A 26,077-nucleotide genomic window follows, 5' to 3' on the forward strand; every position below is an offset into this window, starting at 1 on the left:
ATATAAGAAGGATATAAAACATTAATGGAAGAGGGGATGAGTGGCCTGGGAAAAATATAGGGATGCTGTCCAGATGTGTAAGAATGAAGTCAGGAAAGTCAAGGTGGAGATCGTATATACTTGGCAAGGGATGGTAAAAACAAGAAGGAATTATTTAGATAAGGTAAGCAGAAGAGACAGACAAAGGAGAGTGCATCCCTTCTGATAAACAAAAAGGGAGATCTGGCCTCCTCAGACTCGGTGAAGGCCGGGGTACTTAATGAGTTATTTGCCTTGGTCTTCATGGCCAGTCAGGCTTCTCTCGCCTCTTGTGTCCCTCAACTTCTAAGTGGGGCTTGGGGGAGCAAAATCCCTCCCAGTCTAAGAGCGAAGCAAGTCTGAGACCACCTTGTGAGGCTGAGTGTGTACGAGTCTATGGGGCCAGATGACATGCATCCCAGGGTTCTGAAGGAACTGGCTGAGATGGTTGCCAAGCCACTCTCCATCCTGTTTGAAAAATTGTGTCTGTCAGGCACATATCAAGAAAGGGAGAAGAGAAGACAAGACCTGGTGAACTGCAGGCCAGTGAGCCCCGCTGTGCCTGGGAAGATCATGGAGTGAATCCTCCTGGAAGAGATGTTAAAACGCATATGAGGTGTTGAGGTGATCCGAGACAGCCAGCACAGCTTCACCAAAGGCAGATTGTGCCTAACCACTGTGGTGGCCTTCTATGGTGGAGTGCTGTCATCAGAAGACAAAGGAAGGGCAACTGATGCTGTCTGCCTGGACTTGTGCAAGGTCTTTGACGTGGTCCTGCACCACATCTCTGAATTGAAAAGTTACGGATTTGAAGGCTGGACTATTTGGTGGACAAAGAATTGGTTGGATGGCTGTAGCCAGAGGGTTGTGGTTGACAGCTGTGTGTCCAGGTAAAGGCCAGTCACGAGTGGTGTCCCCTGGGGATCCATTGTGGGACCAGTGCTCTTCAACATCTTTTTCAATAACATAGACAGTGGGATTGAGTGTACCCTCAGCAAGTTTGCTGATGACACCAAGCTGAGTGGTGCAGTTGATACAGCAGAAGGGAGGGATGCTGTCCAGCGGGACTTGGACGTGCTTGAAAAGTAGACACGAGGCTCTAATGAGGTTTAACAATGAGGGGCACATGTGTTGAGGCAATTCCAGATGAGAGTACAGATTGGAAGAACAACTCATTGAGAGCAGCCCTGTGGAGAAGGACTTGGGGGTCCTGGTGGCTGAAAAGCTGTACATTAGCCAGCAGTGCGCTCTTGCAGCCCAGAAGGCCAATGGTATCCTGGGCTGCATCAGAAGACAGGTGGCCAGCAGGGAGGGGGAGGTGATTGTCCCTCTCTACTCTGCCCCTTGTAAAGCCCCAGCTGGCATACTGTGTCCAGGCCTGGGGCCCCCAGTATGGGAAGGACACAGAGTTATTGGAGTGGGTCCAAAGGAAGGCTACAAAGATTATCAGAGGGCTGGAGCACCTCTCCTATGAAGAAGGGCTGAAGGAGCCGGGCTTAATCAGTCTGGAGAAGAGAAGGCTCCCGAGAGACCTCATTGCAGTCTTCCATTACCTCCCAGTACTTGAAGGGAGCTTGTAAGCAGGAGGGAGACTGACTTTTTGCATGTTCTGAGAGTGATTGGACAAGGGGGAATGGTTTTAAATTGAGGTAGGGGAGATTTAGCTTAGATGTTAGGAAGAAAGTTTTTCTCAGAGGGTGGTGAGGCACTGGCGCAGGCTGCCCAGAGAGACTGTGGATGCCCCATCTCTTGAGGCATTCAAGGCTACGTTGGATGGGATCCTGGGCAGCCTGATCCTAGAGGGTAGCAACTCTGCCTGTGGCCGGGGGGATTGGAACAATAAGATTGTTGAGGTCCGCTTGAACCTAAGCCATTCTATGATTCTATGAAAACTGCTAGAGAACATCCAGAGGAGGACTGCGAAGATGGTGAAGGGTCTAGAGAGCAAGACATGTGAGGAATGTCTGAAGTTTCTGGGTTTGTCCAGCCCAGAGCAGAGTTGCTGAGACCTCACGGTGGCTGCAGCTGCTCACAGGGAGCAGAGGGGCAGTGCTGAGCTCTGCTCTCTGTGAGAGGGGCAGGACCTGGGGGAATGGCATGGAGTTGTGTTAGGGTCAGGTTGGGTTGAGTGTTAGGGAAAGATTCTTCACGAGAGGGCGGTCAGGCTCTGGAACAGTCTCCACAGGGCAATGGTCATGGCCTCAGGATGCTGGAGTTCAAGAACACTTTGGACAATGCTCTCAGGCATAGAATTTGAGTGGCCCTGTGTGGAGCTAGGAGATAGACTCAGTGACCCTTGTTGCTAGTGTTTAAGCACGAGGAAATTATGATTCAGCTATTATGTGGGACAAGGCAATATTCACAGGTGCCTTTAGAGTGACATGCTGACTGAAAGGAGAACCAAACCAGACAAGCAGGCAAGCATGTATTTGGTGACAAAAAAAAAAAAAAACAACCCACCAAACACAACAATAACAACAACACACAAAAGCCCATCTATTTGTATTACACCTCTGCATATATATCCAACTGCAATTGCTGTGAATAGTCGTCTCTCATTTATATGCATGAAAATTGGTAATATTAGTAATTTCAAATAATGTAGCACTTAAATTTAATGCTTTTTGTTTCTCTCTTTTCTCCTTCCAGTTGCAAATGAGACGGGTGACAAAAATGCACGGCCACTTTCACGATTTGCCCGTAAGTAGACTTTTTAATTTTAACTAGATGGTTTGTCCATTTACACATTCAATATGTCTTTTAATCTCATAGCAACCCTTTCATTACAGTTCATTGACAGTACTGAAGTGAAGCACGATAGTACTTAGCAGAAAGTGTGTTTTACGGGAATCCAGTCTTACTAAACAGCATTGATGTGAATTTAAACGAATGGAAGGCTTTGTGGCTACACAGTCATTTCAAGCATAAAAGGTTGTAAATCTGTGTCAGAAAGCCAGCTGAAGTTGACAGCAGTGGCTGCAAAGATTTAGGTTAAGCCTTAGAAATTGCATACTATATGCAGTGCAAAGTGTATTCAAATCATACTGATACTTCATCACCATTTACATCACATGGCAGGGTTGGGAACTAAATGCATGACTTGGGGCTTGAAATAAGAGCTCCAGGTTTGAACAAAAGGACATGTCTTCTACTGTAGCACCAGCTGAACATGAATTTGACCATATGGATCATTAAAAGCATTTGATGAAATGTATAGGAAAGAGAAGGAAGATAGGAAATCCTATTTATAACGCATGGAGTTTCATGATGCTTAGTGATCATTTAGCCGAGAAAATCCCATTCTCGTCATTGAAAGAGGGCACTTCTTGCTGTTACCGTCATGTGGTACAGGTCGAAACATCACACATGCAGTACTTCTCATAGGCACAGGATGGCGCTCGGAACATACCATACCTCACACAAGCATTAGTGTGGAGGATACAGACGAAACTACCGTGGCTGTAAATCTGTCACGTGTAGTGACTTATGAGGTGATGGAACAGATTGAGCAGGACTAAGAAAATTGTACTAGCATTCCGTATGCCTGATTTGGGGTTCATTTTCCTTCATGTTTCAGGCCGTAAAGGTTAAAAGAAGGCTCCGTTGTTTAGTATTGACTGCTTGAATGCTGAAAATGCTTATGACAAAGGAATTCACAAAGGACAGCAATGTAGATGGAAACGCAGATGTTTTGTGTTCTTTATTGCTTTGCTTTTGTCCATTATGGTTCCTAAATACTAGTTATAAGGTTTGGAGACTCAGCCCAAATACCATTTGTTCCGAGATGTTTAGGTTATGAGGACTTGATGCTGAATATTGCCTGCCTAGTAGGTCAACTGTAATGCCACATCATTGTAAACTGAGCTGGCATTTTAGGTTGGATTAGGTGTTCATAAGATTATTGTTTTTTGGTGTTTGTCTGTAGAGTTTAAGTCTGAGACCCAGAAGCAAACAAGTTCTGTTACTGCTTTAATCTTGGCTCTCTGGAAGGCTGCCAAGACTTATTTGTGGACGTAGGGCTAACTTGCACTACATGGAAGAGAACTGACCAGTGGATGCTGTCAGGTGAATGAAAATAGGGAAAGCTCCATTGAAAGGTCTTGTTGTGTAACCTAGTGCTTCATGGGATTAAGGGAAGAGGTGAGGCCACAAGCTGCTTGGAGCGTTGGAAATGCAGTAGAGGGGGGAACACATACATTAAAAAAAAAAAAAGCGTAGGGAAGGAGGAGAATCATTCAAAGTGTAAAGTAGGCCTTCACTGTTAGGATTTTAATTTAGTGATTTTGGAGTTAGGCTGAGAATGTAAAGATCCAACTAGCTTATCGAAGAATCATCATAGAATCATAGAATGGCTCAGGTTGAAAGGGACCTTAAAGATCATTGAGCTCCAACCCCCCTGCAATGGGCAGGTTGCCACCCATGAGATCAGACTGCCCAGGGCCCCATCAAGCCTGGCCTTGAACACTCCAGGGATGGGGCATCCACAACTTCTCTGGGAAACCCTATCCATTCACTGTCCTAAATTTACTGGCTGCATTTTATTAACTGGCAAGCTCACCAGCTCCTGTTATTATCCAGTTAAATATTCCCCTGCTAAAAATCCACAACTGCAGGTGATCAGGAAAGTATTTTCAGAGGTGATCAGGGAAGTATTTTCAGGACAGCTCACAGCCTTTTCACAGTCTTGAGGCACACAGAGCTGTAATATTCTTCTTATTGCTTCTATCACCTTCTTTATTAGCTCGAATCCTGCTTGATGACTTCTATCACTAACATTTATCAGGCTATAGCAGCAATTACTTATTTTCCTTCAGGTGGTGGCTGTTCCCATCAAAGGCAACACGCCACAGCAGTCCCGCAAAGCTAGGAGAAGGCACTGTGACTCTAGAGTCATTTAGATTGTAGTGGACCTTTTGAGATCACTTAGTCCAAAATCCTACTCAAGGTCGGCTAGAGTCACTTGCCCAGCATTTTCTCAGTTGAATTTTGAACGTGCAGAGACTTTACAGCCTCCCTGTACAACACATATAAGTGTTCTCCTGTTCAGATGTTATTTCCTCTTTTTAAAATTGTACTGATTGCCATTAGTTTTCACTTATTTACCACCTGTACCTCCAAACACATGCTCCTCCCATTCTGCAGAAAAGGAGAACGACAAAAAACCCTACAACCACCATTTTGTAGTTTAACAAGACTTCAATATTTGACCTAGAAATCAAGCATTTCATTTAGATATCAGTAACATGAACACTTACATTAAACAGAGAAAGCAGTGTTGATTCTAGTGACAAAATACTGTATAGTGACCAGCTAAGACAGTGTAAAGGTTGTCCTCTCAACCCATCCATTGTCTTCACCCATTGACTGTATGAATGGCAGTCATCTTGGCTGGGGCAGTCTCTTGGAAGTCTGGGAACCCTTTCTCTCTCTTTTTACTCTAAGCTAGACACCTCCAAATGCTGAGTTGTATAGAAGACTGTGGTTTAAAATGCTGTTGAAAGACACCAAATTGGGAAATAGAACTTCCTATCAGATCCTGTTTGCATTTCTTACCTGCAGAAGTGACACTTCCAGTAGTAGTAAAATTCAGAATCTTGGATGATGATTCTGGTGCCCTGTCAAATTCTCCTTATCCTATACCAGTTAAAAGCCAGTATCTTATGTCCAGGATGCTAGACCACAGGATAAGCGCTGGGTAAGTGGTTTTTCGGTCACACATTTTGTGGAAGGCAAACCCTAACTGCTATATTTGGCTTCCATGAACTGTGTGAATCCGATTGTCAGTGCACAAACAACTTTAGGCATTTTGCTGCAGGCAATTTAAGCACTTTTGACGAGCCTCCTTTGGAAAAATAGAGGTACTTGCAGTCCTTTGGAAGCTGTGCCTTTGGAGATCAGCGACCATGAACATTTGATTAAGTATTTCTGCAATCAGGTTGACCACCTATCCTAATTCTGCATGTTCTCTGTAAGTACAAATACATCAAATATGATTAAAAAACATTATGCAACTACTCTGCTGGAACCAGTGAAGGTAATCAGATGCAGGGGCCAGAAGTCAGCCAGAATCTTCAGCTAAGACAATCATGTAGTATATATAAAATCAGTTGCTTTTCATGAAGCATACAGAGGCAAAATAAGACAAACAGTTTCTGTCATACTTTTGAAGTCTTGGATTTGTCCTTGGTCAAAAACAGGTTTGTTTTCCATGTTAGAACTTTTTATTATTTTAATTGTCAGTAAAAAAGGGTACAGGCACGATCATAGAATCATATCATAGAATGGCTTGACTTGGAAGGGACCTTTAAGATCATCCAGTTCCAACCTGCCAATAGCAGGGACACCTCTCACTAGACCAGGCTGCTCAAAGCCCCATCCAGCCTGGGCTTGAGTGCTTCCAGGGAGAGGGCATCCACAGTCTCTCTGGACAACCTGTTGCAGTGCTTCACCACCCTCACAGTAAAGAGTTTCTTCCTAATATCTAGTCTAAATCTACCCTCTTCCAGCTTAAACCCTTGTCCCATCGCTACATGCCCATATAAAAAGTCCCCTTCTCAGCCTTCCTGTAGGCCCCCTTCAGATACTGGAAGGCTGTTGCAAGGTCCCCTTGGAGCCTTCTCTTCTCCAGGCTGACTTCAGAAATATCCCATTTGTCAGATCTTTTTAGTTGTTTGTTTTGCAGGATAATAAAATGCCCATGCAGAATGACCAGTTGAAGAGGTGGTATGTTACTACCCTGGAATCAAGTGAGCTTAATGCTTGTGGAAAGTCTCTTAACTGAAATAATTGGTATTTCAGCACTTAACTGCTCTTTTTGGAAACTGCTAGCCCATCTGTACGTATTCTGTAATGCTTTAAAGTTAGAATATGTACAGGTGTTCAGTATGACAGTATCAGTGGGCTTTTTAGAAGTGCCTAATTTATTCAGAAGCTATTTGGAAAATTTTGAAAACATGAAACTTACTTTTTTAAACTTTATGAAAGTCTCATATTCTCTTCTCCAAAGGCAGAGAAGAGGTCTGACTGAAGGATAATAATGGTGCTTTGTCAATGAAACTACCATTACAGACAACGGTGGGATCTGTGAGTGACAAGCACAAGGCACCCAGTGACACTTCTAAGTAAATGTAAAAAGTTCACCCCTAGATCTATTTTGACATTTGATGTCTATTGAAAAAAAATGGACTTTCAATAGAAAATAAATATCTATTCTGATACTGGTCCTAATTATTATACTTCATTAACTTGAGCCAGTTAAAGCCAACAATTAGTATTGTATTGATTGTTCATTTTGTTTTTTTGGTTAGTTCTTTCATTTAAGATACTGCCATGTCAATACATGTGAAGTTATAATTAAAGTAGAACGTGAAGAGGGAGCTTTTCATTGACGCATGAAACTTGTTCTGTAATGAAATCTTTCTTTGGGAGACCATTGTGTTCTGACCCTGGTAGACAGCAAATCCCTGCACAGCTCACTTTCTGACAGAACTGGAGGGTAAAGGTGAGGAAATCTGTGGGTTGAGATAAAGAGTTGAATAGGTAAAGCATAAAGCTGCACACACAAGCAACGTAAAATACAGAATTCACTTGCAGCTTCCTGTGAGTAGGTGGATGTTCTTCCATTTCTAGGAAAGCAGGAGTGTAATGGTTACTTGGGAAGACAAATACTGTAACTCCAAGTGTCCCCCTTTTCTCCTTCTTTCTTCATAGCTTTTATTGCTGAGCACAGTGTCATGCTGCATGGGATATCCTTTTGGTCAGTTTGGGTCAGATGTCCAGGCTGTGTTCTCTCTCAGCTCCTTGTGCACCCGCAGCCCTCTTGCTGGTGAGGCAGTGTGAGGAGCAGAGGAGACCCTGACACTGTGTAAGCACTGCTCAGCAAAAGCTAAAACTTGGTGTGGCATCGGCACTGTTTGGTCACGAATCCAAGGCCTGGTACCATATGGGCTGCTATGAAGAAAGCCAACTCTATTCTAGCCAAAACTGGTACAGAGTCATTACGGTTTTGGATTTTAAAGTGACAGGAATGTTGGAGCATAATTCCACTTTGAGCTTTATTTCAGGTTTTTGGGCCTAACTGCGAAGTGTGATGATGCAAAGGCAGAAAGATAACAGAGAAAGAAATCTTCATTTTCTGGACTGCTGGGTTACCAGAGAACATGAGTTCATTTTCTTTTCCCCTCTCTTTCTGCAGGGTCTAAATCACAGAACTGCTTGTGGAACACCATTATCGGTGGGCTGACTGGCAACCTCAAGGAAAGGCCAAAGCCCACCATCATCAGTGACCCTAGACCTCCTGAAGAGATCCTTGCAGATGAGCTGCCACCTGTGGACAGTCCTGAGGCACTGGTGAAAGCATCTTTCAGGTCTGAAGGATATGATTTTACACTGTTTATGCCTGAGAGGATATTTTTAAGGTTGTCTGCAGTGTGGATTTGGTGGGAGAAATCAATTCTGAAAGATTCTGCAGTGCTGCATAGCTTTGTATGAAACAGGAGAGGAAAAGAGCTCCATAAATGATACTGACTGGAGGTGTCTTTTTACTCAGAGTTCATTAGCCTTCTTAAAAGATTATGGACAAGACATATATATTGAAGATGTCTTTGAAGGTTGGTACTGTTTCATTTGAAAGAGTTTTAGTGGTGAAAGCTTGCACTTCAGGTCAGATGGTGCTTTACTGATGCAAGGGAGCATTACACCTTTCTTTGTTAATGTAATGTCTTGAGAACTGTCTAGCATTAATTTATTTTGTCCAGGAGAAGGGTTCTGGCCAGGGACTTGTTATCGAGAAATTGCTGCTGCTGTAAAGTATGAGATAGATCAATTTCTGGAATTTTCTCTTATTTAATCACGTGGATGTAAAGTTGTCAGGTGTTTACTGGCACGTTTTCTGAAAATAATTTTCTGAAAATAAGGTAAAATGGAGAAGCTGTGTGCTTGTAGTGGGTCTTTGACCAAAAAGTGAACATTGGTGTGCCCAAAAGTAATGTGTGGCAAAACTGATCTTTTCCAAGTGCTTTTTAGCAGCTTTTCCTGAAAACTATGCTTGAGTTTTCCTTCATAATCAATACACGTGTGCAAGCATGAAGTGATTTGTTTTGTTTGGGATAAGTTTCTGTTAGAGTGATTTTGTTTTTTTTATAACTCAGTCTCTCAAACTTATTTCTCTTTGTGTAACCATTATTTTGAAGGTACTTATTCAAGTCATTATATAAGGTAGTAATTTCAGTTATCTTGTTTATACTGTTTGATGTTGGAAAAAAAATAAATTAACAAGTCAATTTATGTCAGCCTATAAAAATAAATCCCATAATCTTAAATCGCGTTACAGTTCTTTAATATTTGTGTTGAAATGATTCAGGACAAGAGTTCCAGAACCCGGATTCCCCCTTCTGTGATGACCTGTGATATTTAATGGCTTTTAAACACTCTGTGCATTTGAGATTTGGAATCTGTTTCAAGAGCTCTTTTTAGCTTTCTCTTCTCATAACAAATTCTGCGTAGCAGCAATACTTACTTTGCCATCATAAAGATAATTCCAACCATTTTGTGTGACAAAATAATGTCACGGCATTTCAAATGGCATGATTTGATTACGTGAGTAGGGTTGACTCTTAGAAGAAGTGAGGTTGCAAATAGCATAATAAGGACTGGTGAATTGGAAAATTTAATTTAGCAAGATAGTTTTGCTAATGTAATGTAAATAACTTCGTAAACATTAGAAACTTTTATATTTCATCAGGATAGAAGTTACTGTACAATGTGGCATTGTTTGGACTTTTATAAAGGGAAATCATAACTGTCTAATTTTATAAAGAATGGAAGCACTGTGTGTGTTTGAGCCATGTACAGGGGTTGAAGACAGAAGTACCTTGCAATTATTGTCTGAAGACGTGAAAAAAAGAAAAACACTGTTGTGTTTTCATTCAGCTTAGAATCTTGTTGATACTATAATGTGAATTGGAACTTAAGAAGCGGGCACATTTTTTCCATGTTTGAGTCATTGGGGTCTTCTGTGTGTATTGATCTTCGAGTGCACCCTTGGCACAGCGTGACTGGTATGTCTGGGTGCCAGTCATTGCCTGCCAGTTATGGGCTTCCCTTATTTCTTGTTTACTACACACTGGTGGAAGATCTAGCTATTTCACTGCATTTGGGATTTGCATGTCATAATTATGACCCTGATGCCTGAACTTCAGGATCTGTGGGTTTAAACGAACAGATTTCATGGTGAGAAGGACCAGACCAGTTTTTCTAACGTGACTGCTACAAACCATAAAATCCAGCAGTTCCCTTACTGCTTTTGATTCACTGCTGTTGGAGCAGTATATGGCAATACTATCCCTTTCATGCATAGTTAAAAAGAAAATGTCTCTCTGGTGCCAAATGAGTCACACTTCCTTGTGATTGCATCTCTTTTTATGTGAATACATATAAGCAGCATGAAATCCCAGTTACCACCTTTGGTATTAGATCTTGTATTCTACTGTGCAGTACTTATTGTTCTGTATGTTGGACAATTAGAGGAGAACTATATTTGATTTTGTGCTACATCAAGATATGAGACTGGAATGGATGTAAACATAAAAGGAAGAATGTGATTGTTTCAGTCCTTTCAGTCTTACTTTTCCTGCAACACTAGGCCATCTTTATGATATAAAGCAAAAAGAAATGAAACAACCCTCTCTCTGCACACCAAATCAGTATAGTGGATGTTTTCTCCTTAGATAAAAACTATTCTAATTGTCTTCTCCAATTTTTATTTACTATCTCAAAGACAGTAACAAACACACAGTTGGTGTTAACTAGGTCAAATACCTTCCTGAAAAGCAAGTTGCAGTAATTTGTAGTACCTTGTTTGCAGTATTGTACTGAGCAAATAATCATAAGTAATTCTGTATCTTGACAAGTTATACTACTGCAGTACTTAAATTATAGATTTTGAAATCCAGTCTCACTGACATTTACCCTTTTTGTCTAGTAAAGGCAGAGGAGATGCCAGTTGGAATTATACATGGAAGATATGGTGGAAATGTCAAGAATGAAGGATTATCCCTTTTGGACAATGAAAAAAATATAATTGTATATAGAAATTATTAGCTTGGCCTGCACTATATGTGACAGATTTGGTACATCCACTGTCTTTTTTTGCACTGATATATAATGCACAATTACAAGAACTGTGATCTTATTTTTAAAGGCTCCAAGATGTCATGATTTTTTCCTAGACTCATTTGGTTTCGATGTACAGAAGAGAACATTATTTTGAGTCCAGAGACCTGGGATGCAGCACCAGGGCTAGTGACTGTGGTAGTGCCTATGGAGTGGTGAGTGATGCAGCAGCTATGCTGGATCTGGTGGCAGCAGAGATGCTGTGGTAGGAGGTTACTGGAATGTTCTTGGAAGGACCTGCAGATGCTCTTTAGAGCCAAAACATTCAGTCAGCCTCCCATCCTGGTCCAGGTCCAACCAGCTGAAGCTGGTCTGCAATTGCACGCTGGTCCAGCTGGCTCTATCTGACAGGTGGAACTTGGGGTGGGAGCATTTTCCAGAGAGATAGATCAGAGTAGGAGACAATCCAGCAGTTGCCACATGAGGCAAAGGCCATGTACTCTCTATCAGACAAGCCTTACTGGTCTTGCTTTTTGAAAGGCAGTGTGCCCTGGGAACCTGAGAGGAAGATTCAGTACCTCCAAGGTCAGAATGTTTTTAGGCCTAGTGCTTGCATGAGTTCTTTCTTTCTGTTGCCTTTCAAGATATTTCCTGCTTTCAGTTTGAAACTGGTAACATCCTTTCCTACCTTAGTAGATGCTTTTTTTCTACATCTGCTGCAAAGTTTGCTTCTTTATCTTCCACGGACAGTTTGCTTTCCTTGACTGCTTCACTTTGTTGGGAATCTTAAATCATGCTGACAGCTAATTTTCTTGTATTGCTGGTTCAGTTGTGAGTGATGTACCCTCTTGCTCATGCTGTCTGCTGGCCACTTGGTCTACAGGATAGAGATGCTGCTGCAGTGCTCCAGATGTGTAAACTGGTTGCAGCATTGTGCCCTGGGAGTCAGCCCAGGAGGCTCAACCGCACGGCTTGAGCTAGCATTGATGAGAATAGGGACAGGGATCTTTCTTCCTCCCACCTTGCCTGAGTCTTAGCTAGAATCAATCTCCAGTTACGTGGTGGAGAGGGACCTGGTCTTTTGATACAGGGCAGCACCAAAGCTTGCCTACAACTACCTAAGCTGGTATCTGGGGTCTGAAAGTCAGGAGAGCCGTGACTGTGTATGAGGTAGACTAAAGCTCTTTCTTTCTTCTTCTGCCCGATAAATCTGTGTCTGGGATTCATTACTGCTTTATTGCCTGCATTTTTAATTAGTTTTTGTTCTTTTTAAAAAATCTATATATCTTTCTTTAAACACAAAAATGGTAGAGAATTCTTACTTGCCTTAACTTGATAGAAGCCAACAAAACCTACTGTGCAAGGCTGGAAACATAAAATATGCTTTCTCATTGGTTTTTATACCCATCTACAGTAGATCCAGGGCACGCTAACCATTAAAATGTAAGCTGTATCTCTGAAAACCATTTTTCTCAACATCTTTTTCAATTCAGACTTCTTATAACGCTCATTATGTGCATTAAATTTAAATTAATCTGTGTTCTGTTCAAACCTGTTGCTTATTCTTGTTATTTATTGGTACTCATTAGGATGAATAGGAAGTGAAAATTGTTCTGTTCATTAAGGAAATGGCTCCACATCATTAATCTCTCTTCTCTCTTTTAACTCTGCCTCCTTTCCAGGTGCTTGTTACACTTTGTGAGAGCTATGCACTCATTTCTTGGTAGATGGAGATTTATGAGTCAGAGAGGGGATGATCAGAGAAGAAAGATTTATACCAGTTACTGTTCAAAGGTTTCATCCTCTCTCCACATATATCCACATGGATCTGGAAGGAAGGTGTTTTTTTTAAGGCAGTTGAAAGAGAAATGGACCTCTCTTTTATTTATTTTATTTTATTTTTTGATATCACAGTCTTCTTGTTCTTCGTGGGATAGATGTATTATTGATGACAAGCAAAGCCTAGCAATTCTGTTCCTGTAAATATCGGGAACATCAAATGACCCAAGCTGAGAAATTCAGGTGCGCTGTGGGCGTCCAAGCATAGCTGTACATCCTAAAGGGAGGGAACAAACTCACTTCCAAAATAGGAACAAGACTTTGAGCTGATATTCCTTGGACGAACACCGTCCTGGTGGTTAAGAAGTCCTGCTTAGACAACTGGCCGGAGTATCTCCTTGACCATACCTGTCTGCCTGATGTACATCACCTGCATTTTGACCTTTAATAAACTCTGAGCATTTGCTTAGCAGCTGCATGAGGCTTCCAGTTCTGGCTCTGTAAGCTTACAAGTCATCCCTAGTCCTTGGCAGTGATGATGCCAGCCCCCACTATGAACACAGGGCAGGCATTTTTAAATCCAAGCTGTGCAACCCGAATCTCAAGTGCCTGTGTTACACAAGGCTGTTCCAGGGTGTGTGTGTGTGTGTGTGTGTGTGTGTGTGTGTGTGGATACAAATAAGATTGATTGCTTGGCTTTCTGCATTTGCTGGCCCTGCATTCCTTACAGGTTTTGAGAATAAATGGTATTTGAGCATGCAGTTGTGTATAGGAAAATGTAGGAAGTTAAGGATTGTCTTTATCCTGCTAAGGAAGTACTTAATGCACTATTTAGTTATCTCTACTGTAAGAGATTAATAGTCTTTACATACTAATACCAGTCTGGAAGGCCTTGCAATTCCTGTTAACATTATCTTTAGCCAGCTTCCCCACAGACAACTGGCTGTCCTTTTCCTAAGGCAAATACTGTATGATTCTCAGCCTTCGCATTAACAACAGTTTAATCTATTGATCAAGTTAAGCTGTGTTTAACAGAATAGTAGACGTCTCACAGGTACTTGGTTTCTACCTGTTTCATGGCAGCTGATTAAAAAAGAGTCCCACTGAAGGGATGGAAGAGGGATAAGAGCTAACTCCTGGGAGTGGCTAATGCTGATGTGCTCCAGTTAAGCAGCATGTGCCTTGCTGTGAAGCAGGCAAGGTGTGTGACCAGGTAAACAAGAAGGGCACTCGAACTGGGGCTTGGTGGAGAATGTTTGGAGGAGAATCCCATGGATAGTGGGATAGTGGCACTAATCCCATGGATAGTGGCAGGAGATGCGCAGGTTATGGTACAGTGTGCTGCTACAGGGAGGGTATAAAGGATAGAAAGTGCAAGTGTTTAAGAAACCAGTCATGAGTTGTGCTGCAGCTTTGAGTATTGCCATCAGTGCTAATGAAAAGCATTACTGTCCCTACTGTTACTCCATGTAGCTTGTCTGGTCTTCCTGGTAGATTGCGTATCTCACCCCAGTATCTGTATGTCATTGCCTCTTACACTGGGGTTACACCTAGCATGATCTTCCTGTGCGTGTTCAGGGATCTGGGGTTTCTGATGCAAACTGAACCTGATGGACCCTCACCTAATGGGGATGGAGAGCTAGGCTTCCAGGAAAAATAGCCATGGAAAGGAGCTGTGGGCCACCTGGCCTGTTCCTCCAGACTGTGAGCTGTACTTCAGCAGTGCTTGGGAGGAGGGTATATAGGCTCTGGAACAGATTTATTGTCCTGGCAGCCTGTATGTGTCCTGTAGGCCTTAAGTTGTTCATCCTATTATTAAATTAAGACTTCCACAGTATATATTTCATTCCCAATGAGAAAATGGGATAGCGGCTTTCTTAATCTTGGCGGTAAGAGTGTGATGAGTGGAGATAGAAGTATTTGACTAATCAGTTGCTGAAACTTTTAAGTTCTAAAATGTGTGTAAACAAAAACATTAAAAGGCACTCAAAGGAAATTCCTGAGCAATTTCCCCAGCTTTTAAATGCCTGGCTGACAGCAGTGAAGTTGATTGGTGTGTTATAATGTGGTGTTTTCCCAAAGGATGGGGTGAATTCAAATCCAATCCAGTAAGGGACAGATTTTGTTTTGTTTTGAGACTAGAAAACCTGTGAGTAAAAACTCAGGAATATTTTGAAGTGAATAACAACAACAGAATTACAAAATTACTCAGAATTACCTTGGAGCTATTGGATAGGACCTTAATCTCTATTAATGTCCCACATTTCTTCTTGATGTGAAGAGCTTCTAAGGGAAGGAGAAAAAAAGTGATTTTTAGCTCCAGCTAATTGAGTATAACAATCAGATGTGAAGATAGAACTACATCCTGTATGAGAAAAAGGTATTTTAGAAGTGATTTTTGTATTTGAATACAAGCTTCAGACTTAAATGAAGCTCAGCAGAGAATCTATTCTGAATACTTGTCTTGGACACACCAGAAATCACTGTACCTATTGCAGGTGTCACCTATCCAATAGGTTGTGCTGTTGATTCCCAGAGTAATGCGATTGATGCCAGGCTATGGGTTGCTGTTGGCCTTTTGAAGTTTCCTGTTTGAACCCCTTGCTTTGTTTCTTACTTTTTGACTCAGTGATTTCTGAGGAAAGTTTTGTCCGTTTTCTTATTGCCCCATGCAAAATGATTTTTGGTAACTACCACATTTTGCCCCAAATGCTGTTGCCGTGGATTTGCAGCCCAGCCCGCCAGCGATTTTGCAGACATTAGTAACATCTAAGTAAGTGAAGCTACTGTGAACTGGCAGCACCCCTTTCCCACATAACTTTCTAATGGCTGTTCTTTATCTGGTACTCGCAAGTTAAGCTGCCTGCTGGCAATTTCTAGAAACTATTTTATGTAATAGAAAGGTCTCATTTGGAAATTATCACACTATCCATCTGAGTGCTCAGCACTCACTGATGTCAGAGCCACGGTGTCTGTAGTTTGCAGACTGGGACGTTTATTTTTAGTTCCAATAATGTTTGGCTCTGAAGCTACTGAAGTATTCACAGCAAGACTGCTAAAGCTATCATGTGTTCCTTGGTTTTCATCTGAACTTTATAAATTGATCTAAACTTTACAAATTGACTGAAGTTAACTTGAAACCAGGTCTGTATTCTAAATTTGCTGTCAGAGCTGATCTTGCTATGGCAAAAAAACAAAACAACAACAAAAAAACACCTATTTTCTTTTGGTTGAAAGGCCATTGTTTTAGAGTGGAAATTGACCTGAGACTGCTGCCCAGCAATTCCTTCTCTTGTAAATTTGTCATCTTTTATGTGAGCACTTAGTTTAACACAGCTCCTTGTCAGAGCAAATTTTCTCTCAGCTCAGCTGAGAAAGGACCAAACCATGAAGATGTGTTTCTTTTAAGTAACAGCTACTGAAGAGCATTTATTGGAAAAAGGAAAACCATCAGAAGTTCATTTCCTTCTAAACGATGCATGCAAGCATCATTTAGATCAGTTAGAGCGTCTGCAGTTGCAGCATCTATGATGAGGAATGTATTTCTGTTCCCAGTACTCTGCACGTCAAGATTGATTTTTGCCATATAATTGTCATCAATAGTGTTTGCTCTTGAATCGAGATGGTTTGTTATCCTGCTAGGTTCCTGTAGCAGTTATAATTAAGTCTGCTCTAATTCTGAACAGTGTTATCCGTAATAAAGTAATACTCATTCTGAAGATGTGATGTTGAGAAAATTGGATTCTTCTGGCACTGTACCTCCTTTGGAGGGCTTCTTCACTTTCTGAATTGTTTTAAAGTTGTGCATAATGTAATTACCTGCTATATCAGCAGTACTTGAGTAAAAGAATTAGCGTCAAGTGTAAATACAGTGAGCCAAGTTTGGGGTAAATTGGCATAAAACTCAATTGACTTCAGTGGAGTTTTACTGACTCGCAGCTGAGTATGTGGTTTGATATTTCAAAATTGTGCTCATAAACTAAAATTTGCATATTTTTGATTAATGTTATAAATCTGATAAACTTGGCAGAGGTTTTTTTTTTTTTTTTTCCTGAATCATTAGCAATGCTGTCAAATAGTGTTAATCAAAGCAACCTGGGCTAGATGCAGCAAATCCCCTCTCTAATGATGCACACTGGCTTTCACAAAAATTCCATGAAGCTTACAGACTTTGAATTACTACAGCCTTAAACTATTTGCTTGTTTGCCCTGCTGCTATAATGTTGACTTTAATGCTGCCAAGGCACTTTGTGAGCAGGATGGTTTTGGCAAGCAGTGACCTGAAACATAGAGGGTTTTTTTTTTGTGTTGCTCTGGATTTACGTATTTGCCCATCACATTGGTTCTCAGAAATAAATTGCACCTTTTCTTATTTTCTCCTTGAAATTCATTGTGTAGTCTAAATAATTTTGCTATCTTGACATATCAGGTCTTATGCTAGCAAAGCTACGCTCATTTCTTACAGAAATTACTCACTGGTGTCAACAGAATACAGGCTGCTTAGTTTTATACTGCAGCAGAATGTCAACCGTGTTACTCTTCTTTAAACCCATCTCATTTTTTTCTGACTTCAGGTGAGATTAATCTCAGATTTCTCATTATATATTTCATTCTTTTTAAAACAGTTCAAAAATAATTCATGAGAAGTTTATAATAGCGCAAATTGATTCATTATGTTTCATGAAGATTGATTTCCTGGAGTGGCTGTGTTACGGCTCAGGCACCTCTGATTTACTCTGTTTAATTTCTGTGACCTGAATGATGGGGCACGCTGTACCCTCAGCAAATTCTCAGACTGAAAGAAAACTAGAGGAGTGGGTGTGCTGCAGTTCAAGGGACATCAATGCCTGGAAAGCTGGGCTGGTGGGAACCTCATGCAGTCCAGTGAAGGAAGGGCAGAGTCCTTCACCCAGTGAGGAACAACCCCATGCACTAGAACATGCTGGGGACTACCTGGCTGGGAAGAAGCTTTGCTGAGAGGAAGCTGGTGGTCCTCTTTAGACCACGAACCATCAATGTATCGTTGCAGTGAAGAAGACCAACAGCCTCCTGGGCTGCAGGAGGAAGAGAATGACCAGCTGGTCAGACATTCCCTCTTCTCGGCATTAGTGTGCCAGATCTGGGCACCCAACTACAAGGGAGACAGGGGCACTGTGTGCAATGAGTCCAGTAAAGGGCCATGAAGAAGATTAAATGACTGGAGCAGCTGACAAACAAAGGAAGGCTTAGAAGAGCTGCAGTGTTCATCCTGAAGGAAAGAAACCTTGGGGGAAATTTACAAATATAAATTCCTAATATGAGGGAATGCATGAGAGGGAGTCATACTCTACTCAGTAGTGCACAATGATAGGACAAGAGGCAGAGAGCGAAAAATGAAATACAAGACAATATAACTCAAATAAACAGCTTTCCTTTATGTTTACTTATTTAACTGATCAATTGATTACTGTGAGGATGACCAAACATTGATGCAGGCTGTCCACAGAAGTTGCGGAAACTTCATCATTGGAGGTATTCAAAATACAACTGGAGGTTTTGAAGCAGTCTTGGGCACCTTGCAGTAGCTGACCCGGCTTTGAGTGAGGGTGATTGGACTGGTGTTCTCCAGAGGTCCCTCCGGCTTCAGGTTTCCTGTGATTCTGTACTGGGGAGGGTGAAGCTAAGTTATCAATTTGTGAGTAAAATCCTCGTGTCTGATCTGCATTGCGGATCTGTTATCTGCATTGCAGATTTTTGTTGCACAGTCTGCAAACATCTGCTGCATGGAACTCCCTCTGACGTCAGTATGTAGTAGAGGTCTGCAATGCAGATTCACAACTGGGATTTTTCTCTGGAGAATTTCTCCATCTGTGTTTGAGATGAATTAGAATAATGTCTTAACTTTTTTTCTACATAAACTCTGTATTTTTTACACTTAATCTTCCATAGTGAAATTCATTAAAATGCAAGGTTTATCTCCCAGTCATCTAAATAAAGTGACACTGAGTTCACAGCTCGTATAGATGAGAGAAAAAAAAAATCATCTAAATAAGATAACTAATACAGATTCTCTAATGTAATTTACTTTTGTCAGAACTAATTTCCTCTACAGAAGGAGCTGAAATGCATATGACAGAGGCAACTTGCATGAAGAACTGGTGGAAACTTTCTCATTGGCTCATCATGAGTTAGATGCTGGTCTTAGAGAGATTACTTGTGGTGTTAGTAATCATTGGTTCCCTTCCAGGATCAGCTGAACGCTTTCATCTGTCTTGAGTCAAAACCTGGAACAGAGGTTACTGCTTGTTGCATCTGCAGAGGTGTTTCTGGGGGATGAGTGTCCTGAATTTTCCCTTGATCTTAAAAATATTGTATAAACATTGATAATCACAGGGATACTAGGCTACCGTGATAGCTATTTTTAAGCAGTACTCTATTAGTGTTGATTTCAGAACAGAACTTGGCCTAAAATTTTCTCATATATTTCCTTTGTTACTGAGATGGGATCAAGTAATAAAAAAGCAAATAAATGCATTATTTTATTAACCTTTCAGTTGCCGAGTTTGTCTATTGGATGTCCAAAATGTGATTATACTTTTCAGTCCTGTCAAAGGTAAAGTCATCTCAATTCTGATACTTCCCTCTTCCCAGGCAGTGTTAAACTCTCATTATCTGGCTTCTACAATTCTTGTTTGTTTCTTTGTTTGTCTTGTGGGCAAAAAAAAATAACCAAAATACTACACAGATATGAGGCCAGATTCTCTGCCAGCTTTAGCTGTGCAGTTTCATTGTCTATGACTTCAGTAGAGCTGTACCATTATAGGCGACTAAGATGGCACAAGCTGAATAGCATTAACTAATAGAATGAGATTTGGATGGAGACAAAAACCCCTGTTCGTGTTCTGTGTGTCTTCATACTTCGGTGATTTTCAGGGAAGTAAGTTGGTGCTAGAGTCAAAGGACCAAAAGTTCAATGCACTCAAAATTTCAAACACGTAACATGAACAGCCATCTCAGCCTTATTGTTATTTTGTTTTTTAGTGATATTTTCTGTGGTTCTATTGAACTCTGAAATAAAATGCTGCTGTTTAAGGGCAGTTTTCAGGGTGTGCACCTATGTCTGTAGCTCTTGCTGGACCCATGCGTCCAGCTTCACAGGACTTGATCGCTGCAGAGCAGTTGAGCAATACTTGCCTACAGTCTGCCAGGCCTCTGACAGTGTTTGTGCCATACCTGGCATCCCTGAACCACGCAGACTCAAGCGCCACCTCACTGCCACCCTTATAAGCATATCTACTTATATCCTAATGGCAAATGACAGATGTATTTCCCTGTGAAATTACTGGCAAGACAGGAAAGGCAGCAGAGGTTCAGTTATTTTGAGAGGGACTTTGGGAAGGCAGAGCTGCAGGTAGGTGAGCTGACGTGACCTCATGGTGATGAGGAGCCATCTGGTTCACATGCCAGGACGTGAACTCCTTTGCCAGTTTTATGTCTGTTTTTCTTTGCCATTCCTACTGAATCGAGGTCTGTCACCTCACGTTGTTTCTGGCTGAGTGACACCAGCATCCCCTGGTAGGATTTGCTTGCAGGGCTGGGCTGTGGGCTAAATGAACTGACAGAAAGTCTGGAACAGAACCAGGTCCAAGATGGGCTTCTCAGTCCAGCAGGAGAGGGTGGTCATCATCCTCTGTCTGCGCCAAATTCACGTTACCCCATGGTCTTCCTAGCTTGGCACCAGCCTATTCCTGCAGCTACCATCAGTTGGAGCATGTAGGTGTGTGAACCTGCAGCCATCTGTCTTGTCCTCAGCCTAGAAATGAAGCAGTTGCTGTCTGACAAAGCCATGCTCAGCTGGCCTGGGAATATCCATGAGCTTCTCAGTATGTGGAGCAGCAGTGGAGGATGGTGTCAGCTTGTTCAGCACTTGATCAGTTTTCTGGGATGTCTGCCATGAGCATTTTGTTTATGCTATTGTTACTGACCAAGTCTGTGACTTCTGCATGATTTAGGGCTGTTATCTGACCCAAACTGGCTTATGCTTGTGAGCACTCTCACCCCGGCTGTTACTGTAGTCTTGTCAAGCCCAGTGGCTGTTACCTGACCATGAATTGTTTGGCGTCTACACTACGATGACATCACGGCTCTTTACTGTGTGGCACTGTTGCATCTGGTTTTCAGGGTCCTGCTGGTTCTAGCATCACACTGGCCATGACTTGTAAGCACAGAATTTGGGGCTGTGCCTCTTCTCCAGGTATACGCTGACTAGCAGTTCTTCAGGTATTTTGAATTCAGAAGGTGCATCCAAACTACATGATTGCAATCTAGAGGGTGCTTCAAAAGCCTAACATTCTTGAATTCATATGTCTTGTTGAACACAGGTGCCTTGCTGCAGCCTAGGCAGTGCAGACATACAGCCAGCTTACCCTGCAAATTGCCTTTGGCAAGGTATTCTCAATATAACTAATGGGAAAGTTAGAGAGAATTGCTGAGTTCATTTTATATACACTTACTGGAAGTTATCCTTTTCAACTTTAATCATCTTGGCCATATCTTACTGAAATAAAACTTTTTTTAAAAAAATAAGTCTTGTTCTGTGATCATCAGACAGCATGAACTATAAAATTAAATAACCCAACTGTATATTTAGAAGCATGCAAAACTCACATAGCTAAACTTAATATAGAAGTGCAGCTAATTAAAAGTATCTTGTGCACATTGAGAATAATGCTATACTTGTTCCCGGTTTTACAGGGTAAAAAATAGACTTCAGTTGAATGAAATTACAAAGAAAATCCTCATTATCTTGCTCTATTTTGAAGCAAAAAGTAAATATTGGAAATTTTGTAGATGGTTTTAACTTTTTTCCATAGCTGAAAATCCAAAGATTTTCAACTTCAAACATTTTCATCTAAAGTTTTGATACCTCTAAAATATATGTCAATAGTTTTTGTTTCTTTTTTTCCCCTATGTCATGGTTTGTCACAATCCTTAGTGAACACTAATGCAAGGAACTGGCTTTGCAAAGGGCCTTCTCCTCAGGATACCTGATGGGAATGCAGCGAAAGGGGAAAACAAGGAATGAAAGTAGATGGATGATACTTTGTGTGTGTGTGCATATGTAAGCAGAGAGAGGAGAAGGCAATTTTATAGACCAGGATTCTACTCAGAGATGCTGCTGGTCTCCCAGGATAACTCACCCCCTGTATTATCTTCTATATTCGTGTGCTTTCTGAGTGAGAATCCTGAGAAAGATGGCATGTCTCTGAAAAATGTGGCGTGTGGTACCTGTTTTTTTAGGGGAAAAGGGCTCGTGGCCTGTCACAGACACAAGCCTGCTTTCCTCTCAAGCGTCAGCGATTCGAAATTTTTCTCCTTTCAAGGAAGTCTCATAGGCTGACACCTGTGAGAGCACTGCAGCAGCTCAGCCAGGTGGGAAGCCTGAACACATACTGAGTGACAAAACTTGGCTGCTAGAAGCAGTGTTAAATATCGGCAGTGAAATTTGTCATAAACGGGCCCAGTGAGGAACCAGATACGTTGTGTTCAATCCTGAAGATATGCAAAAAAGCCCCAGCTTGATTATTAAGATAAAAGGAAAAGAAATCCCACAACAACCATAGTTTGGAAGAAAATACTTATTTTTCATCCTAATGTAGGGTACAGGAACTTGGTTTCAAAGGTCTTGCTGTCATTCCCCTTTTGATATGAGTCACCTCATGCTGCTATAGCCAAACGTCTGCCAGGAGTGCTGAGGTGTCAGGGCAGCACTGCGGTAAGAGGCTGCCTGTTCCCAGCTCTCTCCTCGTTGCAGGATGTGAGCTGCCCTGTCAAGGCAGCTGGTTTTGCCTCTGAAGGTTGTACCCAGCTTCTCTTTCATGTGCCACATGGCCGTGACTAGCTGCTGAGTGCGGCTGCACATTGTACATGTGCGGCTGGATGTGTATGTGGGCTGTTCTGGTCCGGCTCTAGGAAAGCTGTGGACAAGAGGACACAATGACAGAGGAGTGATAACTTTGGTAAGCCAGACCTCTACACGGCATCTAATTTTAGTGTTTATCTGAGCAGTGGGTAAGTGGAAGTGTTGTCAAGTGACAGATAAAGCCCTAAAAACACGCACTGTGACCATCCTTTTTATCGTGAGCTGGGAGTAACCATGGGCACAGGGATCTAAGGGAGCTGCTTATGCTTTTGTTGTGCAGCCCAGAGTGAAATCAGGAATCGCTTCAAGTGAGAGTCAAATAGACTCCAAGCCTCTAGATGAAAACAGATGAAGGGACAGACTCTCTGACCTTGTCTAGCCACAGAAATAGCAGTGGTTTAAAAATCAGTTTTATTAACCTGGAGCTTGTGCCTATTTCATTGGATTTGGTAACTGATGTGTGCAGCTTCTTTCCAGCACACCTTGGAAGGGGACTGAGCCAGTTCAGGCACTCATGCAGGAAGTCAGAAACACGGTGTACGTTGTTTTCTTCCTTCACTTCCATGTAAAATGAGGTAGAGGGGCACCTTTCCATGCTGTTACTCTCTATTTCCCTTTCCCCCCGTTTCCATTGTACTTCAGTTTTGAGCAGAAGTGACGAGTTGCCCCTGACACCTGACTGATGGTTTTCTCTCTCATTTGCCCTGTGTCATTGCACAAGCAGACCTACTCTGGTTGATTTACTGTCGAGGCTGTCAAACAGCATTTGTTGATCATTTCTGTGATCGCAAGTTTGCTGTTGTCATTCATTCCATTTGCTCCAGTTCTTTTTATTTAAGTTTCTGGCGCAGGACGCAGTCCTCACTGTACTATCAGTAATCTCCTCTGAACCCTTCCCAAAATTCGTCATGCTTATTATTCAGGAAAGCAAAGAAAGGGTCAATGAAGAACATGGAGACAGAAAGAATTAACTCCTGTCAGTTTATATTTAACAGATGGCAATTTTTTTTTTTTTAATTCAGAATTAAATTGCCAACCTTTTTCTCATTTGAATTCTTGGAAGTAGTTTTGCTGCAGCACAGTAGCCCAAACAATCTGAATCTGTTCTTGGGCAAGAGAAGAGCCCTGCTGGTGGGAATGGTGTGGGTGGTGTAATGCATCCAACCTCTCTGATATTCAGATGTCAGAATCTCTGATCATTCGTGAAACACAAATGTGGGCAACTTGCTATATATATTTCGGTGGTGTTTGTAAGGCACATACTTCTATGTATTACTCTATTGTATTTTGCAACTGACATGACATTGCTGCTGAGCTGATTCATCCTCGTGGAAAGTGAAGTTAGATATGTAAAAATTCAGTTATTTAGCATGTGCTTGATTTGTTACACTGACTTGGTGTAATACTGTGAGTCAAAATCAGTGCATTTGTTTCAGCGTCAGTGATCTGGACTTGGAGATAGCTCAAGTTAGAAGTGAAGGCTGTTGTCAGTAGTCTTCTGGAGGGGGATGTTTTTTTTCCATAATTGTAAAGGTCTGTTTGGAAAATGGAAATGATTTTGGCTTTTGAGATTTTTTTGCATTTATAACTCATAACAAAAATCTCTGCACAGATGTAACTCAGTTGAAATATGAGTGTCTCCTAAGCAAACAAGGCAAAGAGAAGTTGGGTAGAAGCTAGTCCAAATCCGCTCAAACATTTGGACCAGTGAGCACAATTAAAAAATAATAAGAAATTTACAGACTTCAGGAAATATTTTTGGCAATTCTGCAGTAATTTTTGGCCTTTTTAAGGTGTCTTTCAAGATTTTCAGATCCTCCAACGGAAAGCTTCCATACTCATCCTGAGACTGTACAAGTATGGGATGCTCTGCTGAGCAATGTTAATTGGAAAGTGAAGAATTTTGAGTCTGCTGTTAACAGAAGTGTACTAACAACCTGATCCAGCAACATTCAATATTATATGAAGTCTGAAAAAATCTTGAAGTATGGGAGGGAAAAACGTTGGGAATCAAACTGATTTTGATGAATTGGTCTAATTCTATCCATCAAAAAGCAAAGTGTGTATCCACAGGAACGAGTAAGTCTAGAAGTAATGAACAAATACCTACATCTGCTTGCTGTGTCATTTCTGCCTCCTAATGAACAGTAAATGATGAAGGTGCTTTGCTACATTGGGTGCATTTAGCTACAGAAATGGGGAGATGGCAACAGAGTGCTGTGACAAGGCCCTGTTAGGCCCTCCTTTTTAACAAGAACTGCCAAATGTGGGTAATATGTGATCTTTTCTGAATACAGCAAGCAAACAGGTATGTCTTGGTGGCAGATTTATGCTTTAGTTCCTCTGTTCTGGAAAATACTGAAATTTAAGAACAATTAGTTCTTAAACCAAGTTTAGCTTCGTCCTCTAAGTTAGGAGCAGGTGAATAACAGCGTGATAAGGCAAGTCACTCCCCTGTCATCTGATTTTACTGACTAGTGGAATCAAACCTAATGTATAGCATCTGTCTGGGTTTGCTTGGAGTTCTGTTCTGCATAAAGATATTGTTTATTATTTACTTTTTCTTCATGGCGGTTTTGCTGTTGAATTGACATCTTAAAAAAACCCTCCAAAACTTCCCCGGTAAGGAAAGCATCTGTGGTTTTGCCCAGAGGACTGAGGTTTGTGTGGGAAACAATTGTTGTGCATTACTGGTTTTAGTGTCAGAGACCTTAACTGTGCTGCAGAACTCAGGCCTCAATTTCAGTACAGTGCGGCAGTTAGACGAGTGAAAAATACTCCCTCCTTCCTCCTTCTGAGGTTCTCTGTCTGCTTAAGGAGGTCTCCCTGTGGCAGAGAGCTACAGAACCTAATGGAAAATCAAGACAGTACCTTTCAAGGTACGCTCTGCGTTGCTTGTTTCTCGTGTCTGGGAGGAGAGTGCGTGTAATTCTTGTGTAGTTTATTTCAGTACCACAGTTCTATAACCAAACTGGAATGGTATGTCAAAGGCAGGGCTGATAAAATGCTACACAAACTTCCAAATTCATCTTTACTTTCTGTATGAATAAGCCAGCAGTTTATAATGCTTCAACACAGCTAGTGTTGATGACTGTGGCATGGAGGCAGTACTGTTTTGGGATTACTATATTCCCCAGTGGTTGGCTGCAAATGCTGCAAAGGGGAAAAAAAAAGCAACACAGAAAATACAGGATGTGACTGATACATGGTTATCCTGATGTGCTTCATAGCAGGGATAGGTTGTGACTTGTTTACAGAGGGACTGTT

The 26,077-nt window shown here is 41.6% G+C and overlaps 1 protein-coding gene across 1 annotated transcript in view; it reads left to right on the plus strand.

Annotated features, from left to right (window-relative positions):
- PDE1C (phosphodiesterase 1C) overlaps positions 1 to 26,077 on the plus strand; it is a 295,579-nt gene that overhangs the window by 41,362 nt on the left and 228,140 nt on the right. The window contains 2 exon segments of the mRNA XM_046938139.1: positions 2,668 to 2,718; positions 8,213 to 8,384. Coding sequence (XP_046794095.1) covers positions 2,668 to 2,718; positions 8,213 to 8,384 — 223 coding nt within the window.

The sequence above is a fragment of the Gallus gallus genome, chromosome 2 (assembly GCF_016699485.2).
Source record: "Gallus gallus isolate bGalGal1 chromosome 2, bGalGal1.mat.broiler.GRCg7b, whole genome shotgun sequence".
In the NCBI taxonomy this organism is placed as follows: Eukaryota; Metazoa; Chordata; class Aves; order Galliformes; family Phasianidae; genus Gallus; species Gallus gallus.